Raw genomic sequence first — 14,401 nt, forward strand, 5'->3', positions numbered from 1 at the left:
CTTTGATTACTATGTGTCTCGGCGTGTTTCTCCTTGGGTTTATTCTGTATGGGACTCTCTGCGCTTCCTGGACTTGGGTGGCTATTTCCTTTCCCATGTTAGGGAAGTTTTCGACTATAATCTCTTCAAATATTTTCTCTGGTCCTTTCTCTCTCTCTTCTCCTTCTGGGACCCCTATAATGCGAATGTTGTTGCGTTTAATGTTGTCCCAGAGATCTCTTAGGCTGTCTTCATTTCTTTTCATTCTTTTTTCTTTAGTCTGTTCCGCAGCAGTGAATTCCACCATTCTGTCTTCCAGGTCACTTATCCGTTCTTCTGCCTCAGTTATTCTGCTATTGATTCCTTCTAGTGTAGTTTTCATTTCAGTTATTGTATTGGTCATCTCTGTTTGTTTGTTCTTTAATTCTTCTAGGTCTTTGTTAATCATTTCTTGCATCTTCTCAATCTTTGCCTCCATTCTTTTTCCGAGGTCCTGGATCATCTTCACTATCATTATTCTGAACTCTTTTTCTGGAAGGTTGCCTATCTCCACTTCATTTAGTTGTTTTTCTGGGGTTTTTTCTTGTTCCTTCATCTGGTACATAGCCCTCTGCCTTTTCATCTTCTCTATCTTTCTGTAACTGTGGTTTTTGGTCCACAGGCTGCAGGATTGTAGTTTTTCTTGCTTCTGTTGTCTGCCCTCTGGTGGTTGAGGCTATCTAAGAGGCTTGATGGGAGGCTCTGGTGGTGGGTAGAACTCTCCTTTAGTTCTTTGTCCATAATTTCTTTGATCTCTTTCAGTATATTTAAAACAGTTGATTTAAAGTCTTTGTTTAATGAGTCCAATCTGGGCTTCCTGTTAATTTCTTTTTTCCTGTGAATGGAACCCGTGTCCCCTGCATTGGCAAGCGGATTCTTAACCACTGCGCCACCAGGCAAGTCCACTTTCTTCTTTTCTTGCATGCCTGTCTCATAGTTTTTTGTTGAAAACTGGATATTTTGATTGTTATAATGTGGTAACTTTGGAAATCAAATTCTCCCCCTCCCCAAGGCTTGTTGTGGGTTGTAATTGTTTAGTGACTTTTCTAAACTATGTAAGGATTGTATTCTTTTTCATCTGTGGTCACTGAAGTCTCTATTCCATTATCTTAGTGGTCAGCTAGTGATTTGACAGCAGTTTCTTTGAATGTCAAAATTCAGCAGCTTCTTTCTTCATTAAACTCTCCCTTGGTTGTTGTAAGTTAGATTCCAGAGTTCTGAAAAAGTTGATTCTGACAGTTTATGCCAGTTTAAGTTTGCTTTGGTGGAGGTATGGCTTCTTGGATTTCACTACTCTGCCATTTTCAGTGATGTCACTTGATCCTCATTTATTCTTCATTCTACAGTTAACTATATATTTAATCCTTGTGTTGACGTCTCTCTAGTTATTTTTGTTGTCATGGCTTATTCTTGAGAAGATTTGTCAGGAACAGTTCGTGGGGACAATGTTTCCTGAGTTTTTGCATGTTGCTAACAGTTTTTGCCCTTTATACTTGAAAGTCACTTTTGCTGGATAGAAAATGCTTGGCTCACATTTTCTTTTCTTGTCTATCTTAAATATGTTAGCCCATTTTCTTATGGTTATTGAAGTGTCTGATGTCTTTCTTTCCCTTTTAAGTGACTTGCTGCTTTTGCCTAGAAGCCCAAAGAATTTTTTCTTTTTAAACCTAGTTATTTTACTCAAGAGTGTGTCTTGGTATTGGTTTTTATAGTAGTTTTTTTTTTCTTTTTTTGTGTGGCTGCGCCGTTTGGCTTCTGGTATGCTTTTTTTCTTTTCCTTTTATTTTTTTTTAATTGTAATATAGTTGATTTACAGTTTTGTGCACTTTTCCTTTTATTTTAAAGAGTAACTTTGTTTGGGGCTTGCTTGGCATGGGTCCCTTTTTTGTTGTTCATTTTTAAGTGATACTGGTTTTTCTGAATTTTTAGAAGTTGGTGTGGTTCAGGGCAGCTAACTTGCCAAGAAAGAACTCCATTTTCTAATGCTTTTTATGTTTCAAAATATGGCAGCTTGCTTTCTGATATTTCCTTGTTATGTTCCTATTTATATGTTATGTCCTTACTTTTATCTGTACTTCTTCCTTACTTTGTCTCTCTTGTCCCTATCCTGATCAATTTTGTTTCCATTCCCAGCAGTTTCTCCTCAGTATAGACCTTTGTCCTGAAAGGAGCCCTGGCAGGTTAGTTTTGAGAGCTCACCAGGCCTTGATTTCTCCAGCCCCTTCAGGCCTTACTGCCGAGCCCTGCACTCAACCACTATTGGAGTGGATAACCCCCCACCCGCACCCTGCCAAGTTCAACTACTGTTCAGTTTGGCCAGTTGTGCTTTCCAGTGAATACCTGCTGGCTACTTTGAGGTTAGAATACCTCATTGCTCCTCTCTGCTTTCTCCCATATACATGTTGAGAACATGTAGGTCTTATGACTGGAGGTAATTTGTTCCTACCTGCTTGTATTTGGGGAGTTATGAGAATATCTTGTTCACCTACTTTTGTTATAAATATTTTCCATGGGGTTTTGGTTTTGCTTTCAGGTTTCTCTTTTTCACGTGGGAATTTTGGATTAAAAATCTATGATGCTGCTGTCATCATCATCTCAGAGTCCAGGCTTCCATATTTTGAAATTTCTTTATATGTTATCTCTTTGTCTCTCTGACTTGCTTTCTGAATAACGTCTTTAGTTCTGTCTTTCAATTCAGTTAATTTTCTTTGCAACTATGTCAAATCTTTGGTTTTTAATATGTTTTATTTTTCATTTCTAGAAGTAGTTCTATTTTGTTCCTTTTCAGCTCTGCTTGGTTGTTCTTTATAGTTTCTGGTTGGCTACTCATACTTTTAATCTTGTCGAAGTTCTTTTATTTCTTTAAACATAGTAAACATAGTTATTTTATAGTCTGTTAGATAATTCCAGTATTTGAAGCTAGACTCTGTTGTTTCTGCTGCTTCTTGCTCATGGTACCTTGTTTCCTTTTGTGCTTAGTGATTTGCGCTACCCATTTTCCTTAGAAATTTATTTGTGGGGATGTTTTATGGACTGGACTGAAGATGGAGCATGGGTAATATATGGTAGCATTTTGTGTCTTTTTTTTCTTGCAAGGCATTACACTAAGGCTGTTTATCTGCAACTTACTTTTTTTTTACCATGCAATAGTATATCATAGTGCTGTCATTGAAGTGGTTGTAATGAATTGCCCTTTGCCTTGTTCTCTGGGGACTGTAGGTGTATCCTGAGTTTGAAGATCAGAGAGCTTGTCTGCCATCAGGATCTTTTCTGACTTGTTCCTCAGACAATACCATCCGCTTCTGGAACATGGACAGCAGCCCTGACTCTCACTGGCGGAAGAACATCTTCAGTAATGTGAGGGACTTCATTGTGAGCCATCTTTTAGGAGGAACAAAGGCCTACTTGAAGCTAGGATAGGGGGGTAGGAGGGAGTTTTATGGAACCTCAGTGTTAAGCTTCACTAGGGACAGGAGCCAGGAACCAAGGCTGGTCACTCTCTGTCTCCTATCTCATTTCTCTCTCTCTCCCTCTCTTTCTTTCTAGGTGACATGGTCTTTCCTCTCTGCTTTTTTTTTTTTTTTTTTTTTAAATTTCATTTTCGGCCGTGTCGGGTCTTGGTTGTCGTCCTCTCTGCTTTTCTTTACCACTCAGCTCCTGCTCTCTAGGTGTGTGTGGACACAGCCACTCCAGGCAACCTGACATACTCAACAAAGAAGAAATTGCTCCCCAAGTCTTGAGTTAGAACTCCCTTGGAGAGCACCTGATGGGCCAAACCAGGCAGGGGCGTCTCCCATCTAGCTAGCTGCCACGCAGTGAAGCCTGAGGTGGAGGTGCTGGCAGGATCCCAAAGAGAGCCATGATGAGAGGCTGGGGAGAAACACTTTACTGAAGAAATGGTTGGTGTTGCTAGGTCAGTGAGGGAGCTTCTCTGAGGAGCTGAGGCCTGAATCATGCATTCACTGATTCTACAGATAGTTATATATATATATATATATAAGGTCAGTGCTAGGTGCTGTGCTGCATGCTGGGGACACATCAGTGACTAAGACAGACCCTTCTCCTGCCCCCGGGACACCTACAGTCTAGTAGGGGGAGGCAGCCAGCCAATAACTGCACAAATTATGATATAATCACAAGCATAATAAGCACCATGAAAGAAAGTTGTAAGGTATGAGTAAGATATATCTAAAATCAGTCATCTGATTTTATCTGTGGCATTAGGGGCGGCCTCCTGGAGGAGGAGATAACTGAACTGAGATATGGAGGATTGGGAGGAGTAAAGAGGGGAGGGGAGAGTGTTCTACACCAAGGGACAAAGGCCTTATGTCTGGAAAGAGCTTGATGAGTTGGAAAACCCAAAAGAGGTTAGTGTGGCTGGAACAAAAAAGGCTCTTAATGCAGGGTGTGTATAGCAAATGTTCCTTTACGACTCCCCTCACCAGCGCCCCATGTCCCCCTGCCATACTGCCATCTTCTCTTCTGCATCTGCGATAACCATGTTATATTTGGTTGCACACAATAGAAAAACCCAAAACGAGGTAAAAGTTTGATTTTCTGACTTGTAAAAATAGTCTAGAGGTAACTAGTCCAGGCTGTTTTGGCAGCTGTAGGAAGCCCTTAGAGGCCCAAGAGCCGTCCAGCTCTCCACTCTGCCCATTTTGAAGGAGTGGCCCTTGTCATCATGGTCCAGGATGGCTGCTGGTGCTCCAGTCATCCCATCCACGTTCCAGGCAGCAGGATAGTGGGAAAGAAGCAGAAGAGTTTTCACTTGCTTTACACCTCATTGACCAGAATTTATTGACACAGCTTCATCTAGATGTAAGGGAGTCTGGGAAACATAGTTATTATTCTGAGTGATGAAGCTCCCAGGTCAGAATTGGAGTTCTGTTACTAATGAAGAATGGGAGACTGACTATCAGGAGAAAAAATTGCAGAGGTGCTCCAGAGCTTCTCATAGCACTGACCTAAGTCCTCTCCCGCTTGCAGACCCTGCTGAAGGTTGTGTATGTGGAGAGTGACATCCAGCACCTGCAGAACATGTCACACTTCCCAGACCGGGGGAGTGAGAATGGGATGCCTGTGGACATGAAAGCTGGGGTACGAGTCATGCAGGTCAGTCCTGATGGCCAACACTTGGCTTCAGGCGACCGAAGTGGAAATCTGAGGCAAGTGGGCCCTGGCATTGTCTAGTGTACATCTCCCAGCTTGGGCTCAGGTACTAAGGGCAGTGGGGAGGAGCCCTGGCCTTGGCACCTCCAGCTGCCTGTTGGGAATGAGGGACTGTGAGTAGCAATCTGGTAGCCAGCCACCCCTGGGAACATAAGCTGAGAAGGGGCTTCCAGAAGGGCTAGCTCAGGGTAGCTCCCGGGGCCTCAGCAGCTGGGCCATGTGAGCTCTGCCTGCAGGGTGGACAGGCAAACTTGCATGACTCTCGGGCATGGTGACACCTTCTCAGCCACATGGTACCACTGCTGAACCGTCAGAGAAGATGCCAGCTGGAGCTTGGCATTTCTGGTGGCCCTGGGAGAGGGACCAGAGGATGGGACATCTGAGGGCTCGGGCTGTTTACCACCCTGCAGAGGTTTTTCAAGATGTGACAGGCCCAATAGGTGCTGAGAGAATATGAGCCCTGTCACAGGGATCAGGTTTAAGGTGGCGAATGACAGCTGTGACCACCTGGGTGGTGGCGCTGTTGCGGAATGGGAGGGACCGGGCACTGGAGAGCACGTGCCCCATAAAGGGGCAGCCACCACGCAGCACCGGCAGTATAGGCTCCAAGTTGTCGTATCTTCCCATTGTCCAAGAAGAGCCTAAAGTGCGGATTTTTTCTGTGAAATTTCATGGTTTTTAAATGTTGGCAACTGTTCTGATGTCAGTCACTGCATGAGGCAAACTGAACGTGTCAGGGGGCTGCTTCCGTTGACAGCACTCGGCTGTGAATGGTGAAAACAGTACGGAGAGGTAACATGGGCATAGCGATCTTCCCCCAGGCTGGCCGCTGGCCTGAGTACCATGGGTGTTGACTGATTTAATCCTCTCACCGACCCTCTGGCGTAGGTGCTGTTATTCACTCCACTTTCAGATGAGTTCACTGAAGGAAGAGAGGCCAAGTGGCTAGGCTAAGGTCACATGAGTAGAGAGTGGAGGAGCTGGAATGACTCTTATTTCAGTCCTGGATGACCTGTTGTCTGATTTCATTTGGCAAGAATGTGAGGAAAGTCTGGATCTGAGACTCTTTAAGAATGAGAGGGAGTTCCCTGGGGGTCCAGTGGTTAGGACTCCACGCTTTCACTGCTGAGGGCCTGGGTTCAATTCCTGGTCAGGGAACCAAGATCCTGCAAGCCACACTGTGCAACCAGAAAAAAGAAAAAAGGAAAAAAAGAATGAGAGATTGGAATCAAATGTTCCCACTCATAGGTCCTATCCTTGAGTATGACCTCTGACCCCTGCCCCAGCCCCAGGGATCACCTCTGATATATCCCTACCCTAACCTTTGTTCCCCCAGAAGACCATCCTAGGTGTTACCCATGGAACCACAAGGGGCGGGGTGCCCGCTGAGGTGCTCGCAGGCTTGGCAGGTTTTTAGATGAGGAACAGGTTGGGCACCTGTAGACTACTTGGCCAGGGTAGGGTGTTCTCCACGTCACCTACGTGGCTGCTCTGACCTTTTCTAGTAGTGGCAGAGCACCTGAGCTGAGGGGTGGGGGGCGCCAGGCAGGGTACAGCAGGCAGTGTGTATCTCCCAGGATCCACGAGCTGCACTTCATGGACGAGCTGGTCAAGGTGGAGGCCCATGATGCTGAGGTGCTGTGCCTGGAGTACTCCAAGCCTGAGACAGGTGAGCCCATGGCACAGGAGCAGCCTGCCTGGCAGAGCCACAGGGCGGAGTCGTTGGTGTCTGGTGGGACCGTGAATGACAGGGCAAGACTCGACTTGTTTACCCTGGTCCCGAGTGCCCCGAACAGAGCTCAGGCTAAAGAGGTGAAGGTTGAATGAGTGAATATATGAATGAGCTCCTCCTCTGCTGGAGAAGATAAAGATGGCGCAATAGTCAAACATATTCTTTTGAAAAAGTTTGATGCTTACAGAAAAATTGCAAGAATATTATAATGAATACCTGTAGCCTCTTCACCCAGGCTCCCCACGTTTTTTCTTTTAAATCCTGTCTGACCTGTGCCAGAATTATCTGCTTCCCCTCTTTCCATTTCTATGTATTTGCGCACCTGTGTATATATACACTTGTAATAAAATAATAGCATGTGTATTATTATTATTAAAGCATGTATATTATTATTATTGTTATTATTATTATTATTATTATTTGCTGAACTACTTGAGAGTAAGTTGCAGGCATGCTGCGCTTTCACCCTTAAATGCTTCTGTGAGCATTTCCTAGGAATGGGGACATCTATTTACATGACCATAGTGCACTTATCAAATGTGCATCTTATCAAATCTGTCATCTATCTTGGGTTCTTATTCACATTTTGCCAGTTGTCCCAGTGTTGTCCTTTATAGCACCTCTGTTTTTCCAGTCCAGGTTCACACTTCAGTTGTTGCGGCTCTTTTGTCACCTTTGTTTTGGAATATTTCCACAGCCTTATTTAATTTGTCTTTATGACTTTGGCTTTCTGCAGACTATAGATCAGTCATTTTATAGAATTTCCTTCAATTTGGGTTTGTTGTTCTCCTCATGATTTGATTCCGATGATGCATTTTTGGCAGGAATATAATGTAGGTGGAGTTATGTCCTGATAATGTTAATGTTCTTTCCCATGCTCTTCCTTCCCCCACACCCTCTGCCCCGCCAAATTTTCTTTAAATTTCTTTTCATTCAGTACACATCTCCCGAGCTCTCCTCCACCTCAGGTCATGTGTTAGGCCTCAGACATAGCAGGTGCCCAGGCTAGGCACCGTCTGAGGGGGCCAGCACAAAGGTCCAGTGGCTGAAGGAAGGGTGGCAGCATGTGGTCAGTAGGGCCTAGGTGAGGCTCGTGTAGCCAGAGCTCAGAGAGTGAGGGGACAGTGTTTTGGGGAGGCTGAGAAGTTGGCAGGGCCTCACATGGCTGCCAAGTAGCTGGACTTGGTAGGGAGGAGTGCTGGGCTCTGCTGGAATGTCTGGGGTGGGCACAAGTGGAGGAGTGTCCGCATGTACATCAAGAGTCATCCTGCAGGAACTGGTGGCAAGGGATGTAAAATGCCAGGGTTTGGGGCTCTGGGGAAAGACTGCCCAGAGTGGGGGAGTGGCCCCTTTCTGGGTTTGTGGCAAGTTGACTGCAGTTAAGAAACCAAAGATTCCTTCTTCAAGGCCAGGAAAGCTCAGTCACACTGCTCTCTGGGAGGCCAAGCCATCAAGCAGCCTCCCAGAAACCCAGTGGCACCCTTTCCATCCTCAGGGTTGACCTTGCTGGCCTCAGCCAGTCGGGACCGACTGATCCACGTGCTGAACGTGGAGAAGAACTACAACCTGGAGCAGACCCTGGACGACCACTCCTCCTCCATCACCGCCATTAAGTTTGCTGGTGAGCCCTTCCCTTCTGCGTCCTGCGCCTCATTAGATGGGCTCCTTTGACTGCATGTAACAGCAAAAGCCCCCTTTAGCTTAGAGAAAAAAGGGAGAGGCAAGCTCTGGATTCAGGCGCAGCTGGATCCAAAGATTGAATTTTTATTTATTTATTTAAAAAAAATTTTTTAGACTAATATTTTTTTTTTTTAATAACCTCAATTTTAAATTTATTTATTTATTTTTGGCTGTATTGGGTCTTCGTTTCTGTGCGAGGGCTTTCTCCAGTTGCGGCAAGTGGGGGCCACTCTTCATCGCGGTACGCGGGCCTCTCACTATCGTGGCCTCTCTTGTTGCGGAGCACAGGCTCCAGACGCGCAGGCTCAGTAGTTGTGGCTCACGGGCCTAGTTGCTCTGCGGCATGTGGGATCCTCCCAGACCAGGGCTCGAACCCGTGTCCCCTGCATTGGCAGGCAGATTCTCAACCACTGCGCCACCAGGGAAGCCCCTAATTTTTTTTTTTTAATGCTTTTGGAGTATCGTTTATTTTGGCCGCTCCACGTGGCATGCAGGATCTTAGTTCCCGGACCAGGGATTGAACCCGTTCCCCCTGCAGTGGAAGCACAGAGTCTTAACCACTGGACCACTAGGGAAGTCCCCAAAGGTTGAATTTTTTGAAGTTACCTGGACTCTCTCCCTCTGTCAGCTGTGCCTTTCTCTCGTGGGCAGGATCTCAGTGGTCACTGTGCCGCTGGAAAGAGATTTCCCCTCTTCCTGTCAATTTTGGCAGAAATTGGGAGCTGACTTTCCTTGTGCTGGCTTGAGGCACCTGCCCTTTCCAGAACAGTTATTGGTGCCAGAGCTTTGGAGTATCCTCTTGGGCTGGGTGTGACTCGTGTGCCCCCAGCCCCCACCTGCCTCCACCCCTGATCCAGGAGGACTGACATTAGGTGAGTGCTGGTCCGCAGAAAGAAATCAGAATGCCAGTCCAAGGTGGGATGGGTTCTGGTGACCTTGGCCAAAAAATAGGTGACAGTGACAATTGCGGGAGGCTAATTCTGTGCTGGGTGATGTGATCCTTGCACTGCCCCAGCAGTTACCGTACTTTACAGCCAGAGTCACACAGCCAGTAGGTGCAGGCCTGGTATTTTGCATAAGGCTGTCCTTCTTTACAGCCCTCGCTCAACCAGGCAATTGAAGGGATCCCTCCAAGACTGGAAAGATCCAGTACGGAGATCCCTGGCCCTAAGGGACTCCAAGAGGAGGGGAAGTAGGCCCTGTGGGGTTTAACTGATCAGAACCCAAGAACATGTTCAAAACTATATTCAAGAAGAATCCATTCATGGAGGGAATACGTCCACGTACTCCAAGTTCTTGACTATGAAGTGTTTTGTACATATAATCTTGTGGCTGAGAATGTATTAATGTCCTTGGTCTTCCCCACTTTCTGCCCTGTCTCTGTCTAACTCAGGTGGTCGGGAGCTGGGCAAAAACAGGTTAACACGTTTGCTATGTCTTGATGAGGACCTGACAAAAGCTGATCAGCTCAAACTTCTCAGACACCTGTAAAAAACTGTTCAGACCATCCCATTCCACAGGGTAGAGGTAGTTAGAATAGATCGATAAATCTAGCAGTTTGGCCAGCAGTGACCTCACCTTTAATGAATGGTCTAGATCCAGGAGAGGTGATAACTGGCCAAGGGGGTGGCCCAGGAGTCGGTCCTTTAGGTCACCTTCTGAAGGCATGGGCCTCTGTTAAAGCCCCAGCCGATCTGAGAGGATGCACATCCTAAAACCAGTCCTGTGAGCCCTGCTCTGGCTGGGCTGGCTCAACTGGGCGTTATGCTCATTGATAGTTCGTATAAACTGGGCACCAGCCAGTCGGAAACTGTCTGAAGCTATCCAGCTAAAGAATGAATCAGTCTCTTAATTCTTTTCTATGAAACATATATCCCAAAAAGTGAACAGAAAAATCTGTGAATAGTTTACAGAATAGTACAATGAATATCCACATCAAGGTTCATAGTCAGTAGGTCTGAACTAGACACACCCATTGTTTATAGCCAGCAACTGTTCTGATTGGTCCTAGTCCTAATATTGCTAAATACTTGGACTCACCACCCCAGGTTAAGAAGCAAAAGCATTACCAGTAGTAACTTGCAGGCCCTCTCTGGATTCCTCGCCAACAAAGGACTCGTTCCCTTCTATAAACCAGTGACTTCTGCTTGAGTAACATCTTAACTTGTATGTCGGGCCTGGGTGCTCTCAAATGTCCTGTCATGAAGGAGCAGTGTCTATTGTACCAAGGTCGTACGTGTTTTATATTCGTTCTGTCTTTTCATCCACACCACAACTCTGCAAGGTATTTGTGCTGTGATTATTCTTATTCTATAAAGAAAGAAGAATGAAAGTAAGAACATCGATCGTGCTTACCAGGTAGCAGCCACTGTCCCAAGGGCTTCATACCACTCCACGGGGCGGTGGCTGATACAGGCTCATTGAACAGACAGGAAGCTGAGGCTCGGAGAGGAAGCCTGGCTTCAGAGCACAGTGTTTAACCAGAGAATGCCTGGGATCAGCCCTGGCCCCATCTTGACTCTCTGCACCCTGGGACAAGGACTGTGTGACTCTGAGCCCCGGGGTTCACATTTGTACAAGTGGCTGGTGACAGTCAGGAAAGGGAGGCACACGTGGCACAGGACCTGGCCCGAAGTCTGTGTGGATATTCCTTTTTTTTTTTGGCTGCACTGCATGGCTTGTGGGATCTTAGTTCCCCGACCAGGGATCGAGCCTGTACCCCCTGCAGTGGAAGCGAAGAGTCCTAACCACTGGGCTGCCAGGGAAGCCCCTGTGTGGATATTCTGATCATTCTTGAGGGCGTGAGCCTCCCAGCCGTCTGCCTGTCTCCTCTTGCTCCCTGCTTCACTCCCGCCTCCACTGTGAGGCCAGAGTCACCTTTCCAAATCCCAAATTAAACATGGTGCCCCTGCTGTGTCCCTGGCTTCTGTTACCCTGTCTGCTCTTGCTCTGCAGATTCCTGCCTTGCCCACTGCACCATCTGTGCCCCCCTCACACAGAGCTCACAGTTTACAGAGTCCTACTGGCACCCAGCACTCACGTCACCTCCTCCGGGAAGCCCTCTCTGACCCGCAGCAGAGTGCCCTGATAGTAGAGTTCCCTTCCTAGGATCCCCAGCCCCAGTTGGGCCCAGAAGTGGCCCAGCCCTGCCTAAGGCACTGCTTCCTCCTCCAGGCCACAGGGACATCCAGATGATCAGCTGTGGGGCCGACAAGAGCATCTACTTCCGCAGTGCCCAGCGGGTAGAGTGGGGCAGCCTCCTTGGGGGCTGGGCAGGGGGCTTGTCAGGGGTGTCCTCTGAAGGCCCTGCCTGCCCTGCCAGGCCTCAGATGGACTACACTTTGTCCGTACCCACCACGTGGCAGAGAAGACCACCTTGTATGACATGGACATTGACATTACCCAGAAGTACGTGGCTGTGGCCTGCCAGGACCGCAACGTAAGGTGAGGAACTGCCCTGGACTCTTAGTCAGCCAGACTAAGTGGGGCCTGGTTGGGTCTGTCTTCTCATGAGCGCTCTGCTTTCCTCCCCTGCTCACCTGAGAAGCTGGGTGGAGTGGTGGGACCCAGTGGGTGTTTCTTAGGAGCTGGGTTCACCCAGGCCTAGTCTCCAGGTCAAACAGAGGGTTCTCCTAGATCTCAGGAGCCTGTGTGGGGCAACTGAGAGCTGCTGATGTGGCTCATAAACTCACTCATCCTCGTTCCCTGAGCTCCTGTCTGGGAGGGACAGTGGGGGAGTCACAGGCCCTGCCTTTGTGGAGCTCACAGTGCAGTGGAGGAGAAGACAGACTGACCAGACAGTGACAGCACAGAGTGGTCAGGGCTGGGATGAGGGGAGCCCAGGGGCTTTGGGGGGGCCTTGGGAGGACATCCGACCCTACCTGGGGTCGCTGGAAGGGACATCTGAGCTTAAACTGGGAAGGATGTGGAGGAATAAGCATGTGAAAGAGGTTCTCCATCTCCTTCATTTGCTCATTCAAACTGGGTGCCAGGCACTCAGCTTGCTGTGTGGCAGGGAGATAGATATTAACTCAGTGGACACCCCAAGACATAACCTCTGTGACCTCAGCCTGAGGCAGGGTCTCATTCCCTGATACGGGGTTTCAGTCCAGGCATCGGATGGGGGACAGGAGGTACTGGGGGCTTCCAGGGGAGAGGAGGGCAGCAGGTAAGGTTGGAACAAGGGAGCAAGAGAGGGCGGTGGGCAGGGCCATGTTAGCCACTTCTGCTCTCACCTTCCCAGAGTCTACAACACCATGAACGGGAAGCAGAAGAAGTGCTACAAGGGCTCCCAGGGTGACGAAGGGTCTCTGCTGAAGGTGAGGAGCTGGGGCCCCGGGTGAAAACCGTACACAGACACCCACACACAAGGCCCCCCTGTCTGTCTCCTGCCCTGTTGGGCCTCCTGACACCTGGGTCCTCCTTGGCACCTGATCAGAGGGATCAAAGGATCCCATGCTGGCCAGCATCTACTCAGGCCTGGCTGACCAAGGATGCTTGGGAGCCAGGGCTGGCCCTGACTGCTCTACCTTTATTTACTGAATCCTTCCCCAAGTGGGGACATTTAAGTGGTTTCCATTGTGAGTGGCAATAGAGTGTGGTGGGAGGAATCAGAGAGGCCTCTCCAGGCTTGCCCCCACCTGTGTTATCCAGGATGAGGTGGGGACCTTCTCAAGAGCCTCTGGACTAGGGGAGTTATGAGTTCAGGCTCCAGGGTCAGACCCTCTTACAGCTCTGCCTCGGGCTGACTGTGACCTTGGGCAAATGTCATCTCCTCTCGAACCTGTTTCATCATGTGTAAAATGCAAATAAAAATTACCTCTATCACAGGGTTCTGTGGGGGAAATAAGTTCACACACGTACAGCTCTTAGCACAGGGCCTGGCTGCCATTAGTACCATTGTGTGGTTGTTGATTTCTTCACCTGTGAAATGGGAGCAGGAACTTCTACCTACCACGGTGTGTGTCGTTAGGGTTACCTGAGTCCATGTGCCAAGCGCCCAGCACGAGGCGTTCCTCAGTCAGTGGGGTTCTGTGTTGAGACCCAGGCCTATTCCAGAAGGAGGCAGCCCAAGCGTCACGTGGGTCCTCTTCTCGGCAGGTCCACGTGGACCCCTCAGGTACCTTCCTGGCCACAAGCTGCTCTGACAAAAGCATCTCGGTGATTGATTTTTACTCCGGCGAGTGCGTTGCCAAGATGTTTGGCCATTCAGGTGGGTGTGCCTCCCTGCTTGGGACACCTCCCCACCTACCCCAACCCAGCCTTCTGGCTCAGAAGGCCAGCACGGCTTCTCTGCTCTGCTTGCAGAAATCGTCACTGGCATGAAGTTCACCTACGATTGTCGTCACTTGATCACAGTATCCGGAGACAGGTGGGAAAGGCCTGGAGGGCGCCCCGGCTGGGCCTCCCTCTGGGAGTGGGTGGGACCTATCCTGCGGGGAGAGCAAGGGCTCAGACACTGGAACCCCATGCCCACAGCCTGCCTGTGCAGAGAGCTCTCTGAGTGTGCCAGCTTACTCTCTCGGATAGTGCGTGCCCAGCCCTGAGTTCAAATCCTAGCTCTGCCACTTAATATCCCCTCTCTGACTTTGTAAAAGAGAGATGACCCCATCTACCTTGAAAATCGTATGGTGAGAGTCAAATGAGATGACATAAGTTCCTTAGCGCATGGTTGGTATCCAAGGAAGTCCCTTTTGGCGCTCTCTTCAATTTATCAATACTACACTCCTTCCTCACAGCCCCCTTCCTTGGGTCTCAAAGTCTTCAGAGCAGCCTTGGTTTGCTGGGATGCTCTGGACC

General features: G+C 48.3%; 1 protein-coding gene across 4 annotated transcripts in view; it reads left to right on the top strand.

Annotated features, from left to right (window-relative positions):
- WDR62 (WD repeat domain 62) overlaps window positions 1-14,401 on the top strand; it is a 50,737-nt gene that overhangs the window by 24,211 nt on the left and 12,125 nt on the right. For all 4 annotated transcript variants that reach the window (XM_068528459.1, XM_068528460.1, XM_068528461.1 and 1 more), the window contains exons 10-18: window positions 3,238-3,375; window positions 5,008-5,186; window positions 6,768-6,859; window positions 8,418-8,543; window positions 11,777-11,844; window positions 11,925-12,046; window positions 12,846-12,921; window positions 13,703-13,814; window positions 13,910-13,973. In XM_068528459.1, the coding sequence (XP_068384560.1) occupies window positions 3,238-3,375; window positions 5,008-5,186; window positions 6,768-6,859; window positions 8,418-8,543; window positions 11,777-11,844; window positions 11,925-12,046; window positions 12,846-12,921; window positions 13,703-13,814; window positions 13,910-13,973 (977 nt within the window). The remainder of the gene's footprint in view (window positions 1-3,237; window positions 3,376-5,007; window positions 5,187-6,767; window positions 6,860-8,417; window positions 8,544-11,776; window positions 11,845-11,924; window positions 12,047-12,845; window positions 12,922-13,702; window positions 13,815-13,909; window positions 13,974-14,401) is intronic.

Source organism: Eschrichtius robustus, chromosome 19, assembly GCF_028021215.1.
Source record: "Eschrichtius robustus isolate mEscRob2 chromosome 19, mEscRob2.pri, whole genome shotgun sequence".
Classification (NCBI taxonomy): domain Eukaryota; kingdom Metazoa; phylum Chordata; class Mammalia; order Artiodactyla; family Eschrichtiidae; genus Eschrichtius; species Eschrichtius robustus.